Source organism: Aspergillus karnatakaensis (assembly GCF_047715665.1).
Source record: "Aspergillus karnatakaensis strain CBS 102800 unplaced genomic scaffold BJY04scaffold_8, whole genome shotgun sequence".
NCBI classification, from domain to species: Eukaryota; Fungi; Ascomycota; class Eurotiomycetes; order Eurotiales; family Aspergillaceae; genus Aspergillus; species Aspergillus karnatakaensis.
In genome coordinates, this window is record NW_027395720.1 from 167,185 (window position 1) to 181,136 (window position 13,952).

General features: G+C 51.8%; 7 protein-coding genes across 7 annotated transcripts; 6 read left to right on the forward strand and 1 right to left on the reverse strand.

Annotated features, from left to right (window-relative positions):
- Window positions 1-125: 125 nt before the first annotated feature.
- BJY04DRAFT_180975 (putative stress response protein (Rds1)) lies at window positions 126-1,921 on the reverse strand. The gene is made up of 2 exons (XM_073710142.1): window positions 934-1,921; window positions 126-871 (listed from the first exon to the last, which is right to left on the reverse strand). The coding sequence occupies exons 1-2, from the start codon at window positions 1,736-1,738 to the stop codon at window positions 246-248; spliced, it is 1,431 nt and encodes a 476-aa protein (XP_073574733.1). The 5' UTR covers window positions 1,739-1,921; the 3' UTR covers window positions 126-245.
- An 894-nt stretch (window positions 1,922-2,815) lies between these two features.
- BJY04DRAFT_180976 (uncharacterized protein) lies at window positions 2,816-3,913 on the forward strand. The gene has a single exon (XM_073710143.1). It carries the CDS (start codon window positions 2,926-2,928, stop codon window positions 3,502-3,504), a length of 579 nt encoding a protein of 192 aa, XP_073574734.1. The 5' UTR covers window positions 2,816-2,925; the 3' UTR covers window positions 3,505-3,913.
- Window positions 3,914-4,405: 492 nt separating this feature from the next.
- Window positions 4,406-4,988, forward strand: BJY04DRAFT_180977 (uncharacterized protein). Its single transcript, XM_073710144.1, has one exon. It carries the CDS (start codon window positions 4,431-4,433, stop codon window positions 4,941-4,943), a length of 513 nt encoding a protein of 170 aa, XP_073574735.1. The 5' UTR covers window positions 4,406-4,430; the 3' UTR covers window positions 4,944-4,988.
- A 496-nt stretch (window positions 4,989-5,484) lies between these two features.
- Window positions 5,485-7,291, forward strand: BJY04DRAFT_205558 (putative MFS transporter; the record flags this gene model as incomplete). The annotated part of the gene is made up of 6 exons (XM_073713611.1): window positions 5,485-5,691; window positions 5,739-6,113; window positions 6,165-6,507; window positions 6,566-6,628; window positions 6,688-6,892; window positions 6,940-7,291. 6 exons carry the CDS (start codon window positions 5,485-5,487, stop codon window positions 7,289-7,291), a joined length of 1,545 nt encoding a protein of 514 aa, XP_073574736.1.
- Window positions 7,292-7,696: 405 nt separating this feature from the next.
- Window positions 7,697-8,674, forward strand: BJY04DRAFT_205559 (purine and uridine phosphorylase; the record flags this gene model as incomplete). Its single annotated transcript, XM_073713612.1, has 1 exon — window positions 7,697-8,674. One exon carries the CDS (start codon window positions 7,697-7,699, stop codon window positions 8,672-8,674), a length of 978 nt encoding a protein of 325 aa, XP_073574737.1.
- Window positions 8,675-8,926: 252 nt separating this feature from the next.
- BJY04DRAFT_155923 (ankyrin repeat-containing domain protein) lies at window positions 8,927-10,411 on the forward strand. The gene has a single exon (XM_073708956.1). It carries the CDS (start codon window positions 9,179-9,181, stop codon window positions 10,166-10,168), a length of 990 nt encoding a protein of 329 aa, XP_073574738.1. The 5' UTR covers window positions 8,927-9,178; the 3' UTR covers window positions 10,169-10,411.
- Window positions 10,412-11,583: 1,172 nt separating this feature from the next.
- Window positions 11,584-13,405, forward strand: BJY04DRAFT_214809 (putative MFS sugar transporter; the record flags this gene model as incomplete). The annotated part of the gene is made up of 4 exons (XM_073715318.1): window positions 11,584-12,019; window positions 12,068-12,314; window positions 12,369-12,575; window positions 12,628-13,405. 4 exons carry the CDS (start codon window positions 11,584-11,586, stop codon window positions 13,403-13,405), a joined length of 1,668 nt encoding a protein of 555 aa, XP_073574739.1.
- Window positions 13,406-13,952: the final 547 nt, after the last annotated feature.

Sequence of the window (13,952 nt, forward strand, 5' to 3'; positions counted from 1 at the left end):
TCCTTTTCACGATCACCTCTTTCACACTATCTCCGGGTGGGTTTCGTTACTTTCTTAATGGAAGCGACATGCTCGGACAACTTGATAACTGTTGGGGTCGTACACATTCAATAAATAATATATCAATTAAGATACGTATTATACATCGTTATTAACTCATTACGAGACATTAATGCCGTTCGGTCCCGTTTGCCTCGAACACCAATAACATCGTTATCATTCAATCATTGCGGGACTAAGCCTATTTAACCAGCCTGGTACAGACCAAGAGCCTTGACATTGGGGTTAAGCATGGTCAGGTTGAACGGCGTCACATAGATATCGCTGTCGGTGAGAGCAATAAAAGCGGTTCCGTTGAGCGCAGGATCACTTTCAAATACCTCGGCGGCTGGTTGGTAGGTGTATCCCTCGTTTTGCCCGGTCGTCGTCAACTCCGTGTAAGTCAGATTAAGCTGCGAGAGCCAAGCGACAAACTTGGGTTCACCAGCGGTGGTCGAAGTAACGTAGCTGTTGTTCGGACCGACAGCCTTGCCGGGCTCATCCCAAGAAAGGAAGACCTTGCGACCGGGGAAGGTGAGCGGGTCATACTTGTCGCGCGTGATTGCAGGGCCGCAGTTGTAGCCTGTTTCGTTGAGGTTGACGCAGGATTCATCGGAGGGGATAGATGAGTCGCTGGGGTTACCGGTGCGATTGAAGTTGTTCGCATCGGAGGTTTCGTTGAAGCCGGTGGTGTTGGCGTTGATGCGGTTTGGGTTGGGTTGGTTGTTGACGTAGAGGTTAGGGAAGTTCTGCCACACGAGACGGGTGTTGTTCTCGGGGCACGAAGAGATGTATTGGGCGAGGAGGGTCCAGTGCCATGATTGAGGAATGCCTGTGTGCTATGTTAGTGTTGGGTGTAGGAGACAATGGGGGGGGTGGTAAAGGTTGACATACCAGGTGCAAACCAGATAGGCATGGGGTGCAAACCAAGCAACTGTCTGAAGACGGACTGCTGGCGGGCCTCGATAGCTTCAGCCTGAACAATCAGGGTAGCAACCTCCTTTGAGTCAAGATGGCTGAGGAAGCCCCAGTTTCCGCTCTCACCCCACCGGGTGAGCTTCACGTTGAAGTCGAGGAACTCACGAACAGTGGTAAAGGGGTAATCGTAGGTACATTGCCGAGGAGCAGTCTCGCCAAGCATGTTGCTAAGGAGAGAAGCGTGACCGGCCTCTTGCAGGGCCATGTACTCAATCAAACGACGGTCCTCAACGGTGAGGCCGGCGTCAAGAAAGTCCTGCTCGCTGAAGCGCTCCAGGCCATAGTGGAAGAGGTCGAGCTCGATGTACTCCTGGTGCACGCCGAGAGCCACTGACTGGTAGTCGTAGTCGCTCTGGACCATGTACACGGGGAGTGTGCCATTGGTACCGACACCTCCCGCAGGAGTATAGGGCATTGGCTGAGGCTGGGTGAGCTTTCCATCAGTATTGTAGTAGGTCGCAGTGGGGTTAGGCTGAGGAGCAATGGAGTCGGCCAAGGTAGTTTCAGCTTGCACGGCACCGGTGGTCGTGGGAGTACCAGTGTAGGGCCCGTGAGATGTAGTGCCATTCTGGACGGTCTGGACGAGGGTAGGCGCAGCACCAGGCTCAGTGCCGCGAGGAGGTTGAGTCTCGATAGCTGGGATCTCAACGATCTCGGTGGGAAGGGCAGCAGCGGTGGCTGCCAGAAGGACGGCCCCGACCATGGGGGAGAAGGACTTCATTGTGGCTGATTATCCGGGGATGGGCTGGAGAATGTCGAGATAGTGCCCCAGAGCCCCCTTACTTATACCTCTGGACTGCTTTCCTGAGGTCATAGTATTGTCAGTGACATTTTGAAGATGATCGACATCCTCAACCGTTGTAACCAACTACCGGCAGCAAGCGGAATGACGTGGAAGCAGGTTACAAGAATTGTGCAGACGGTGATCGTCGCTGCCTAAATAATGTTAACTTGTTTAGTCAGTCTAGACACTCTAGACCTCAGCCAGTTCTTCCAAGGTTGATCAGTTGAGGCTCCGCTTTTGATTAGATCGCCCTCCGTTCATCGTGACCTCATAAATTAGGACAACATCACCAGTCCACAAATTAGGGTCACAGAAGTAGACAGGTTTGCTGGCAATATATACTATCAAACTCTAACATGAGCCCTTGCCAATGTCGAAACCTGTGCAAGTCCCAGGAGGTTCATTATACCCTCAGCCCTGAAGGGAGAGAGGTGGTGCCTTTACGCCCGATACGACCCACTCTCCTGATTCAGAAAATTGTGACTGCGGTCCAGTCCAGGAGGTTGCAAGGATGACTCTGCTCAGTGCAAGAACCCACGTCCTTGAAATTTCACTTCGATACACCCTGGAGAGTAGCCTTTGTTGTATGGATATCGCCTTCTACTACCCACGCGCTATCATGATCAAATACGACGACTCAGTGATAGAGCATTCTTTAGATGATTGTGTTGCAGAGGGCACGGCCGATTGGTAGCATACGGCACTGCATCATCTCCCAGATATCATCTCTACACCCAGGTCTCTGACGGGCTTCATTCGTCTGTAATAGCCTTTCTGTATTCACTAAGCCATCCATTGTGGCCCTGGCCGGTCTGGCCCACGCACAGGCAACAAAGCAACAATGAGGAAACTCTACTCGGGGATTTTTCATCGAGAAAGAACTTGTTACCACTTACTCGTGAATTCTTTGTTCGTCTGATGTTAAAACTTGTCGAGAGTTTCACCCAGGCGAGCCCAAAGGCCTTACATCCCTAAGGCTTTGCGGCGAACATATATAAATGAGGCCATCGTCTCCCGATCTCCCACAATCTGCAAGGTCACTCGACGAACACTGGACAACGGTGAGCACTGACGCATAAGCTGCTATCAAGTACCTGAAACCTTTACCACGATCTATCAACAAAATGTCTAACTTTGGCCCTCTTGGCGGAATGCCAGACTTCTTCCGTCTGCAGACCCTCTACCAGCGAGCCCTTGAAGGGCATACAAGGGTCCCCAAGGACTCCGTCCTCCATCCTCTAGGCACCAAAGCCTTCATCTTCAAGACAACAAAGCTCCCCGAGCAGCGCGACACGGTGTACGTTGGCGAGAACTACCTACGCGAAGCCATTGTGGCCTCGCTCAAACAGCATATTTGGGGTGACAGTCTGCTTCCGATTATTTTCCACGTCAAGTTCCAGAAGGCTGATCCCAGGATACACCCTATTGGTGGCTATCTCACCCCCATGTCTATTATGGTAGATATCCCGGAAAACACCGAGCTGCCGGATGAGAAGCTCGAGGCATTTTTCAAGAGCCTTCCCTCTTATGATGGACATAAGTGGACCCTGATCGAGATGAAAGAGGGGGCGGATCCCCAGCAATTCCGCTTCACCTGGTTTGTGCGCGAGGTAATTGATAACTTTGAGACGCCTGTACTTGCTAAGTTTGACTACTCCCAGTCGGATCACTACTGGGCATGGAAAGACGATAATGGCGTTTAGGTCATCGGATTTTTCTTAGGGTTTTTCTTTGGCTGGACAGATGTTGAAGGCATCTTGATTTCACAATGTTTTTTATCGCTATTCGAATTTGACTCTCTTTCTTCGAAGCCTGGTGGTATTTTGTCGCTTAGTTGCAGATCAACAAATTTATTGCCACGCGCATTCCCATCCCTTGAAGTCTGTAGACACTAATGGGGCAACCTGGTACAATCCCCAGGGCATCAGCACTGGCGTAGTTCTAGATACCATCCACTCCTTGCGGTTTGAGCCCGGATTTGCGCTCTAGAAATGGTAAAATCACACTTGTTCACCTGCCTGGCCCACTAATAAAGACATGCATAGGTTGCAAATCTTTCATGCTACCAAGCCCCAGAAGCAGATGTAGAAGATCACCTGTATTAAGTTTGATATCTTTGCAATGCGTTATCGAGCCGAGAGTTGTTGGCATGATCAAAAGTGCCTCTTTCCTGCGGAAGGCGGAGACACGCTCTAGCATGGCTCTCCCTAACCATAGGACCATGTGTATTATGGAATGTGGGTTGTGTGTGTAGTGATTCCATTTCATTTCAAAAACCCAGTGTAGCTGCAATGATATTTGGCAAAACAAAGAACATGGTCAGAAGGCATCTCGCATAGATAGGAGAGACGCCATTGGTATATTTCATTGACTCTAGACAATGCCATAGAAGTCAACGAAGTACTCCTTTGACCTGTTTGGCGGGTTTTGTTGAGCCTCATATATAATATCTCGTATACCCCAGAGGCCACCCCGAGTGATTTCTACCGACTCGACATCATTGACTCGGTTTTAACTGGATACGCCCCGCAGATCACGAATCACTGTTGAACAAGCAATCTCACCCACCGAAATGGCAGACTGGGAGAATGGCTACGGCGGAATGCCCGACTTTATCCGCTTGGAATACATGTTCGCGCGCGCTCTCCAGGATAAAACCCGCGTCCCATCTACGTCCATACAGCAGCCCCCAAACACCAAGCCAATCATTTTCGAAACTCTGTACGAGGTACACGCCTACTATGCTGCTGAAGTGACCGCAAGCGAGCTCCTAGAATCGATGTACGCTGCGCTCAAAGAACACATCTGGGATGCCAACACCATGCCGATCGTCTTTCATATTAAGATTACCAGGCCAAATGCGTACGGGCCCGGGAAAACCACACCTGTGCGTATATTGATTGATGTGCCGAGTGAGATTGATGTCAAGGGGGAGATGTTGGACAAGGCCTTTGAGAAATTGCCGCAGTATCCGGATAATCCATGGACTTGGTGGGCGTTGACCGAGGAAGCGGACCAGAATCATTTTCGAATGAGATGGTTTCTAAGTGAAATCATCGACAGCCATGCCCCCATCTATTTCGCCAAGTTTGATAGCAGCGTGAGTACGACTGAGTGGGCCTTTATCGAGACCCATAACTGAAGTCATACTCGAGTGCTGCTTCAAATTTTTTCTCTCTCTTTGTTTTGCGCTCCGTTATTCCCCTTTTTTAGCGAATCAAATATACGCTCGCTTAAGCTTTATCCATAAGACTGTTACCTCTCTACAGACCTGTAAGGATGGCCCGTGGTGAGTGGCCGTAGCTCTTGATGTGAGCCGCAGGAATCATGCCGTAATCTGGAACAGACCACTGTTGACTACAAGAGTAGAAAGCTCCACAGGTGGGCTGGCAGGCGACATCGGAGTCAAGAACCGAGTCAGAGTGGGCTCTGCCACGAGGAGATTTTATCAGATGGCCCACTAATCTTATCAATCAGTTCTCCATCCGGCCAATCATGCCATTTCAACTCTCTGCATAGTGGGCTGGCCGAGCACTTTAGTCCTTGAAGGCTTGAACACGCTGCCCATGTCTCGGAGATCCAGCCCGGTTTGTATTCGTGCTTTGTTAAGCTTGCTTTGCTTAAATGCTTCGGAATCTTCCCGACGCCAACGTTTTTCTTCCCACCAACACAATCGAATCGCCATGGACACTACACAGCCCTCTCTCGAGGCCAAGGAGCCCGTTGTGTCGTCGGCATCGCAGGATGGCCAGCCAGGCGTGGGCGCTGACGGAAAACGTCCGCCTCCACTGCTGGCCAAGCTGTTCGCCGTCTTTCTCATTTCATGCATCAGCTTCGGCTCCCATTGGAGTTCTGGCGTTACGGGCGCCATGAAGAGTACCATCAAAAAGGTACCTTCGCTCTGTCCCTGCCTCGCCATTGTTTCTAACTCCCTCAGCAAATGCACGTCTCGAACACCCAGTTCTCACTCCTCGAAGCCAGCGAGGACTTCATGGCAACCCTTCTCTTACTCGCCAGTGGCGTAGTCACCGATCGCTTCGGAGGCGCACAGATGATGATCTACGGCAACATCGTCTACACCTTTGGATCCATCCTCGTCGCAGCGGCCACTACCGTTCGCTCGTTCAATTTCATGATCGGAGGAAGGGTCATTCTTGCTTTCGGCGACATAGCAACCCAGATTGCGCAGTACAAGATGTTCTCGTCTTGGTTTCCTCCTAGCAATGGGTTTGCATCGACGCTGGGGTTTGAATTGGCGATTGGCAAGATCGGTGGCTTTGTGGGCAAGTCCACAGCAAATGTCATCGCCAAGGTAGTCCCGTCGGGTCTCTCGCTTGCGATGGGGGTGTGCTAACTTGAGTAGAACACCGGAAACTTTGCCTGGGTGTTTTGGACCTCCGTCTTCATGAACGTCTTCACCAATTTTATCACACTAGTTTTCTTCTTCTTCAATCGGTACTGCAACAAGCATTTCAGCGGGAAGAAGGACGCAGCGACAAAGGAGGTTCTGACGGAGAAGAACAAAAAGTTCGAGTTCCAGAAGATCTTCCAGCTCCCATGGATGTTCTGGACCGTGCTTCTGTTCTCGCTGTTCCAGACAAGTACGGCGGTTGTGTTTGCGCAGAACTCGACGGAGCTGGCGGAGAAGAGGTTTGATGTCGATTCGATCAAGGCGGGCTGGTACAGTTCCCTGTCGCAGTATGCTGGTGCGTCAATGCTTAATCTTATTTGTCGTCTTTGAGCCAGGGTTGTTGACGATCGCAGGTTTCTTCCTCGTCCCGGTGCTGGGCATCTTCATCGATGTCCTTGGTAACCGTGTCAGCCTTAGTAAGTGATCTTCCTGACGAAGTGGCTCCTCTTCCAAGATTCTCCTCTGACAAGCTCAGTGTGCGTCTGCGGAATCGGAATGTTCCTGAGTATGATCCTCGTCAACTTTGCCGAAACCAAAGCCGGCACCGCCGCTTCGTTCGGGATCTACGCGATTGCATCCACCTTCGGTCCAACTTCGATCATCGACAGCATCCGGACAACACTATGGCACCAGTCTGTTTTTGGCTCTGCCTATTCGCTAAAGGTCACGATGAACAACGCGTATGTCCCAACCTACCCCAAAACGCCAACCAGACTAACAAACGTAGAATGAACATTATTGTTCGCATCATCACCGGTGCTCTTCAAGACGCGGATGATGATTCGTACCGTCGCGTTGTCCGAGTCTACCTCTTCCTTGCGGCTGCGTCCGTCGTTGTTGGGTTCGCAATGTTGATCGGAACCTGGACGACCGACAGCCTCCGGCCGCTACAGTGGACAAGGCAGCAGCGACTCACCCTCGGGCCAGAGAGACTTGATTTGCTGCGCGAGAGACATTTGGTCGACAACTATGCCCGGAATAAGAGGATCTCCATTGGTTGTTTCTCGGCGCTTATGCTGTTGACTGTTGGTGGGTGGACGGCCTATATTTGGGGAGCGGTTACAGGGCATAACTCGTGAAATGGTCGTTGGTGGAAGATACACTGTCCGCTTCTACTGCAAGATAATTATAGAAACTGTTATAAGGTTTGATATACGCGCCGGCCTCCCGTACCAATTCATGCGGGGGGGTTCACCTGACAGGGCCTGGCGGCTATATGTCAAGCGCTGCATCTTGGAGTATATAGACTAAAGACGGCTTGTACAGTATATTTATAGAGCATGTGTACTCACCTAACATGACTGGCTGTGAATGCTCATAGATGCGGAAAATAAAATTCAGGCTTGCTCATGATGGTTCAGATTAATGCGTCGATCGATATCGGCGCCTACTCCGTAGTGACGGGCGCTTAACTTTGGCTATTTATTCGGACAGAATTCTCGGTTCAAAGGTTGTTCATTAGTTTCAAGAATTTTATGACAGAGATGTCGAACCCAAATCTCTATACAATCGCCTGGGTCGCCGCCGTACGCGTGGAGTTTGTCGCGGCCCTCTCATTTCTTGACGAAGAGCACCCCCAACCAGCGTACATCCATCCGCAGGATGAAAATAACTACGCGCTCGGCACAATCCACGGGCACAAAGTCGTGATCGCCACGCTCCCAGACGCCGGTTACGGTGTCCCCGATGCCTCCAGAGTCGCACAGCAGGTAAAGCTGAGCTTTCCCAATATCCAATTCGGATTGATGGTCGGTATCGGGGGTGGGGCGCCAAGTCGAAAGAACGATATCCGGCTGGGAGATATTGTGGTCGGTGAACCGAGGGATGGGGACACTGGTGTTTTTGAGTATGAGGTTCGGGATCTGGGGAATCAACTTGGGAAGAGGATCAGCGCGACGAGGAGGTTGACTCCACCCCCGCCCGTTTTAAGGGCTGCTGTTGCGCAGCTGAAGAGGCAGTATGCGAACCAGGGTCACCGAATCCCTCAGGCTGTGGAGGATGTACTCGCAATGGGCCCGAGGTTGCGAGCGGAGTTTCAGCGCCCTCATCCAGCTACGGATCGTCTCTTTCGATCCAATGTGCTGTGCCACTCCAACTCTCAGGGACACGACGCGGAACTCGCCGCCCGAAGCCCACGGCCGACGTCTGATAGCACGGTCATTCATTACGGCACAATCGCATCGGCGAACCGGCTGATGAAAGACTCTAGTCTTCGCGACCAGTTGATCACCTCAGAGAATGTGCTTTGCTTTGAGATGGAAGCTGCAGGGTTGATGGACCGTGACGACTTCCCGTGTCTTGTCATCAGGGGGATCTGTGACTACTCGGACTCCCACAAAAACGATGTTTGGCAGGGCTATGCAGCCATGGTGGCTGCCGCCTATGCAAAAGACCTTCTCACGCTCATTGCGGACAAGCAGAGCTATGGAAAGTCTCCTCTCGCGTCCAGGCACCCTCATTGATCGCCCCATGTGGCGATGCCCAAACATGGAAACACCAACCCTCGCTCTTTTCATGTCACCCAGAAGTCCTCCTATAAACACCCCCTCTCCCTCCAGTCGCCCTGCGTCTTTCCATGTCTCCTCTTTTCCCAAATCTTTCTTATAAGATCCTTTCTGGAAATCGGTCGCATTCTGTGACGCATCCATCGTCGCGTATTGCACGCCAAGTCTGTTAAAATTCTTGTATAATGAATGAAATCCGGTCATTTAAACCCCAGGAAAACAGGCAAAGTAATATTTCCACGGGCGTAAAAGGAGCTAGTTTTCCCTGCAAAAGGTCCGATTTCGATGATTCAAATGCAGGGGCAGGGGCAGGGGCAGGGGCAAGATGCACTAAACGTCTTGGCCAGCAGCAAACTCCAAGACACGTCATCTAATGCTCCAGGGCGCGCCATGTCGGAATGTCGGAATAGTATCCGCAATCAAACAGAAACTCGGAGGCGTTAACGGATTAAACACGACGCGATGCGCCTCCTCATGAACCTCCCCGCAGAGTGCCTCCTCCTGATCGCGAACCAGCTCTCTGAAATCCGAGACCTCAACGCGTTCGCACAAACAACGCGGACATTACACGCCCTGCTAAACACGCACGTATATCGCCGCGAGGTCAAATCCCGTGGCGCCGAGGGACTTTGGCGCGCAATATCGCTTCCAAATTTAGAGGCTGTTCGGCACTTCATCCGCGCTGGTGCTGATGTCAATGAGTCCGATGAGGAGCACGCAGGTAGTGCCGCGTTATGCAAGGCATTGGAGTCGCGCTCCGAGCTCATGGCGCGCTGGAATAATCGAGGGGCTCGGGGATCGAATGCGCCCGATCAGCGCACTTACCAGGACAGGATGAGAATATTCCGGGCAATCATCGAGTTCCTTCTTGATAGCGGAGCGGACGTTAACAACAGGGGGAGCGGTGGGGAGAGACCGCTGCATAGGGCTGCGTGGCTTGGAGACCAGGAAGGGATGATTGAGCTGCTTGTGCAAAGGGGCGCGGATGTAGCTGCTGTCAGTGCGCGAGGACGAACAGCGTTGCATAATGCTGCGTTTGAGGGAACTGTGGGGAATCTCAAGTCTCTATTAGAGGCAGGGGCGGATGTCAATGCTGGTGTTGGTGGGATGAAGGGTACGCCACTGCATGAGGCGGCAAGAATGGGTAGGCCCGAAGCCGTTGCATTCTTGCTCGACAACGGGGCCGAGGTTGATGCCCGAAATGAAAGAGGAGAAACGCCGCTTCTCACTGTTGTGTCTTTTATGTGGTGTCGCCTACTACCAGATGTTGTTCAGCAGCTCGTCGATGCTGGGGCGGACATTAATGCTGTTGACCGCAGGGGGATGACGCTGTTGCATCGGGCTGCTCTTGATGGCGATCGTCAAGAGATCATAGACTGCTTGCTTGCCAATGGGGCAAGAACGGATCTTGAAGATGCGGATGGGCGAACATACGATGAGGTTAGGTATTAGAACCAACCCAAAAGTTCAGAACCACCCACTTTACTAGGTTATGAAGCGAAAGTGGTTGTATAAAACCCTCGCGCTTGACAAGCAGAACCCATGGTCCGGAAAATGGAGTACTCGTCAAGCTTCTTGAGCATGAGATTACATGATGATCTGCGGATAATGGTTTTGCCTACCGCTTAATCAGATCGCCTACTTACCGCTGGGAATCGCACGCTAGAGCCTGGAAACGCAGCCGACTTTCGAAATCCTTCGGGATGCCGAGTATTCTGTCAGACCATGACGGCGCTGAAGGTAAGGCGCGGTCAGCATATGCGGGATATTTCTCACGACGGATCGGGAGAACTTCGGGCAGGTGAAACAGATGATGTAATCTCATACGGAATCTGGAATCCGGAGATGTTTACGGAGGTGGAATCGTGGAGAACCCTCCAGGGTACTGGTATTGTAGTCCAGCCTGAGCAGTCCCACAGGGCGATTTCAGCTTGAGGTTCAGGTTCTCACGGGGTACTCTAAGAGCGCACGAATCGAGGCTACATCGTTATAGTGAAGAGAGGTTCCCCCATGCTTGAGATGGCAGCACTCAGCAGAGTGCAGACAGGCTTCGGGTAGAGGGGGAAGAGGAAGAGATTTCGGTTGGTCACGATAGCCGATAAAAGACCGGCCCCGGCCCGGGTTGGAGGTCACATGTTGACCCGAGTCCCCGCCAAGTCTCCGGATTTCTCCGTCTTGACTCTTGAGTCTTTCGGTCCGACCTCTCCCTTTTTGCGGAGCATCGGGGAACACCCTGTTCGGTGCCGTCTCATTCATTGGATTTGCTATTTCTTGGACCATTTGGAGAAGGTTGATCTTCACCTAATTTCTTTGCCTTCCCCCCTTGTGTGTGTGTGTGACTGTGTGATGGAAATTCCAGAATGTCAATCATCCCCCTGTTGAGAGTGAGGAGTCCCCGCACGCCCAAAAATGCCTCTCTGGGCCTGGGGCCACCCCTTCTCTCCACGCGGACAAATACCGAGGGGCAATCGATCGGCGCTGCTCCTGCAAATTTTGCTCTGGTCAGGGCCCCAACGCTAGCCCTCCAAGCTTTGCCAATTCAGTCAAGCATTTGAGCTAGAAAAGCCTGTTGCTTGGTTCCTCCGCCAGTGAGCGTCTGCTCGCTGGAGTCTGAGGTGACTCGACCTTGGAAGCAAGCCTACGTGGGCCGACACACGACATTGATGACACAGGTGGACGATGTTGACCAGGAAGAGGCATAAATGGGCTCTGCCCTGCCAGTCTACCGCGTTTTCTCCTCACCCCGCTTGCTTCTTGTCTCCCCGGACTGCTTCCTCTCCATCTTGCTGAGAGCTGAGAAAACTCTTCTCTTTCTCTCTACTCCCTCTACTCTCTATACACTTTTACACCCATACACTTCAAACAACATGGCTGAACCAGAGAAAGAACAGCTGGAAGCCCTCGAGGTTGTTCGCGAGAACGGTCACGAAGCCGATGCCTTCATTGAAGATATGGAGCGCCAACTCGAGGCAGCCGGCGGCTTAGACCGCGGCTTCTTCAACATCGAGTTCAGCAACCCCAAGCACTTCACCTACCTCCTCGTCGCCTTCGCCAGCATGGGTGGTCTATTGTCGGGTATCGACCAAAGTACCATCTCTGGCGCCAATCTGTACCTCCCCAAAGACCTTCACCTGGATTCTCGCCAGAACAGTCTCGTGAACTCGGGTATGCCCTTGGGTGCCGTTGGTGGTGCCTTGATCCTGTCGCCGTGTAACGAGTACTTTGGGCGAAAATGGGCCATCATTATCTCTTTGGTTTTGTACACTATCGGTGCTGCCCTCGAGGCTGGTGCTATTAACTATGGTAGGTTGTGCTCAAAGAACAGATTATTCTCACTGCTAACATAATCAGGTATGATGATCGCCGGTCGTGTTATCCTCGGTGTTGGCGTCGGTCTCGAGGGTGGTACTGTCCCAGTCTACGTCGCTGAGACCGTCGAGCGCCGTATCCGTGGTAACCTCGTTTCACTGTACCAGTTCAACATCGCTCTGGGTGAGGTGCTCGGATATGCTATCTCAGCCATGTTCCTGCGCGTCGATGGAAATTGGCGGTATATTCTCGGGTCATCGCTCGTTTTCTCCACCATTATGTTCGCAGGGTATGTTTTCAAACATTTCGACTATGTTTCGTGCTAAAGGTTTCTCTCTATTAGAATGCTCTTCCTCCCCGAGAGCCCCCGATTCCTCATCCACCAAGGCAAGACCCTCGACGCATACAAAGTTTGGAAACGCATCCGTGGTATCGAGACCGCCGACTCGAGGGATGAGTTCTACGTGATGACTGCCTCGGTCCGTCAAGAGGAGAACGAGGTTCACGAGGGTGCTCAGAACAAACGTTTCCCTTGGATGGATTTCTTCACGTATGTTTCCTCATACCCTCGTCACCTTCTATTATGTACTAATGGATAACAGCTCTGCCCGTGCACGCCGCTCCCTTGTCTACGCCAACATGATGATTATCCTCGGCCAAATGACCGGTATCAATGCCATCATGTACTACATGAGCGTCCTTATGAACCAGATCGGATTCAACGAGGAAAACGCAAACTATATGTCTCTTGTCGGCGGTGGCTCGCTACTTCTCGGCACCATCCCCGCGATTTTCCTCATGGAAAAGTTTGGCCGTCGATTCTGGGCTATCCTCACCCTGCCGGGCTTTTTCCTGGGCCTTGTGCTTATCGGTATCAGCTACCAGTTCAACGTCAAGACCGATCTTATGACTGTCGAGGCGCTCTACTTGACCGGCTTGATTGTGTATCAAGGGTTCTTTGGCTGCTATGCTTGTTTGACCTGGGTTGTACCGGCCGAGGTCTACCCAACCTACCTCCGCAGCTACGGCATGACCACCTCCGATGCCCTTCTCTTCCTGATGTCTTTCATCGTGACCTACAACTTCACAAGCATGCAAAACGCTATGGGCAAGACCGGCCTGAGTCTCGGTTTCTACGGCGGAATCGCGTTTGTCGGTTGGTTCTACCAGCTATTCTTCATGCCTGAGACCAAGGACAAGACGCTGGAGGAGATTGAGGAGGTGTTCAACCGCCCGACGATGGATATTGTGCGCGAGAACTGGGCGGGAGTCAAGGAGACGTGTGGGGATCTTTGTCAACTACGGTTCAGAAAGGTGTTTGTCGAGCAGGGGAAGAGGAGGGAGAGTGTTGCTGAGGTGAATGCCAAGACCGTTGCTTAGATGCACTGAGGCTTGGCATGACGTAGACAGCACTGTACAGTGTGCAGCGTTCAACCCCAGGTCTGTTGGCGAGGCTCTTATCGTGGGCTCTTAACTGTTCTTACTACTTCAATCTGGTACTCCGATAGTCTTTCCATCTCAAGCGTCGATGCAGTTCAGCGCAATGTGATATCATAATCCAGGTCAATATATATATTCATGGCTTCATTAGCGGCCAGTGGCATCTGAGCGAACTCGCAATTCGGTTGAGAAATTATACATAATAGCAACTAGACGTCGGAGTTGTCGCCTTTTACTTCTATCAACTTGGTAGTCGTGGGCTGCAGTTGTCGCTCATCCTTGATGTCATAGAATTTCACTGAAGCCTCAAATGCTTTATTAAAGACGCTCGTGCCCGGAGTATCGTCCTCATTAAGCATTTCTCCCGTGCGGCGCAGGCAGGATCCGCGTGTACTGTGCGTGTCTCTGCTCATCTATGGCTATATTCGAGCGAGCGCGGTGAAAACAACATGCTGATCGTAGGAACACGACAATGGTGGGGGCCAGA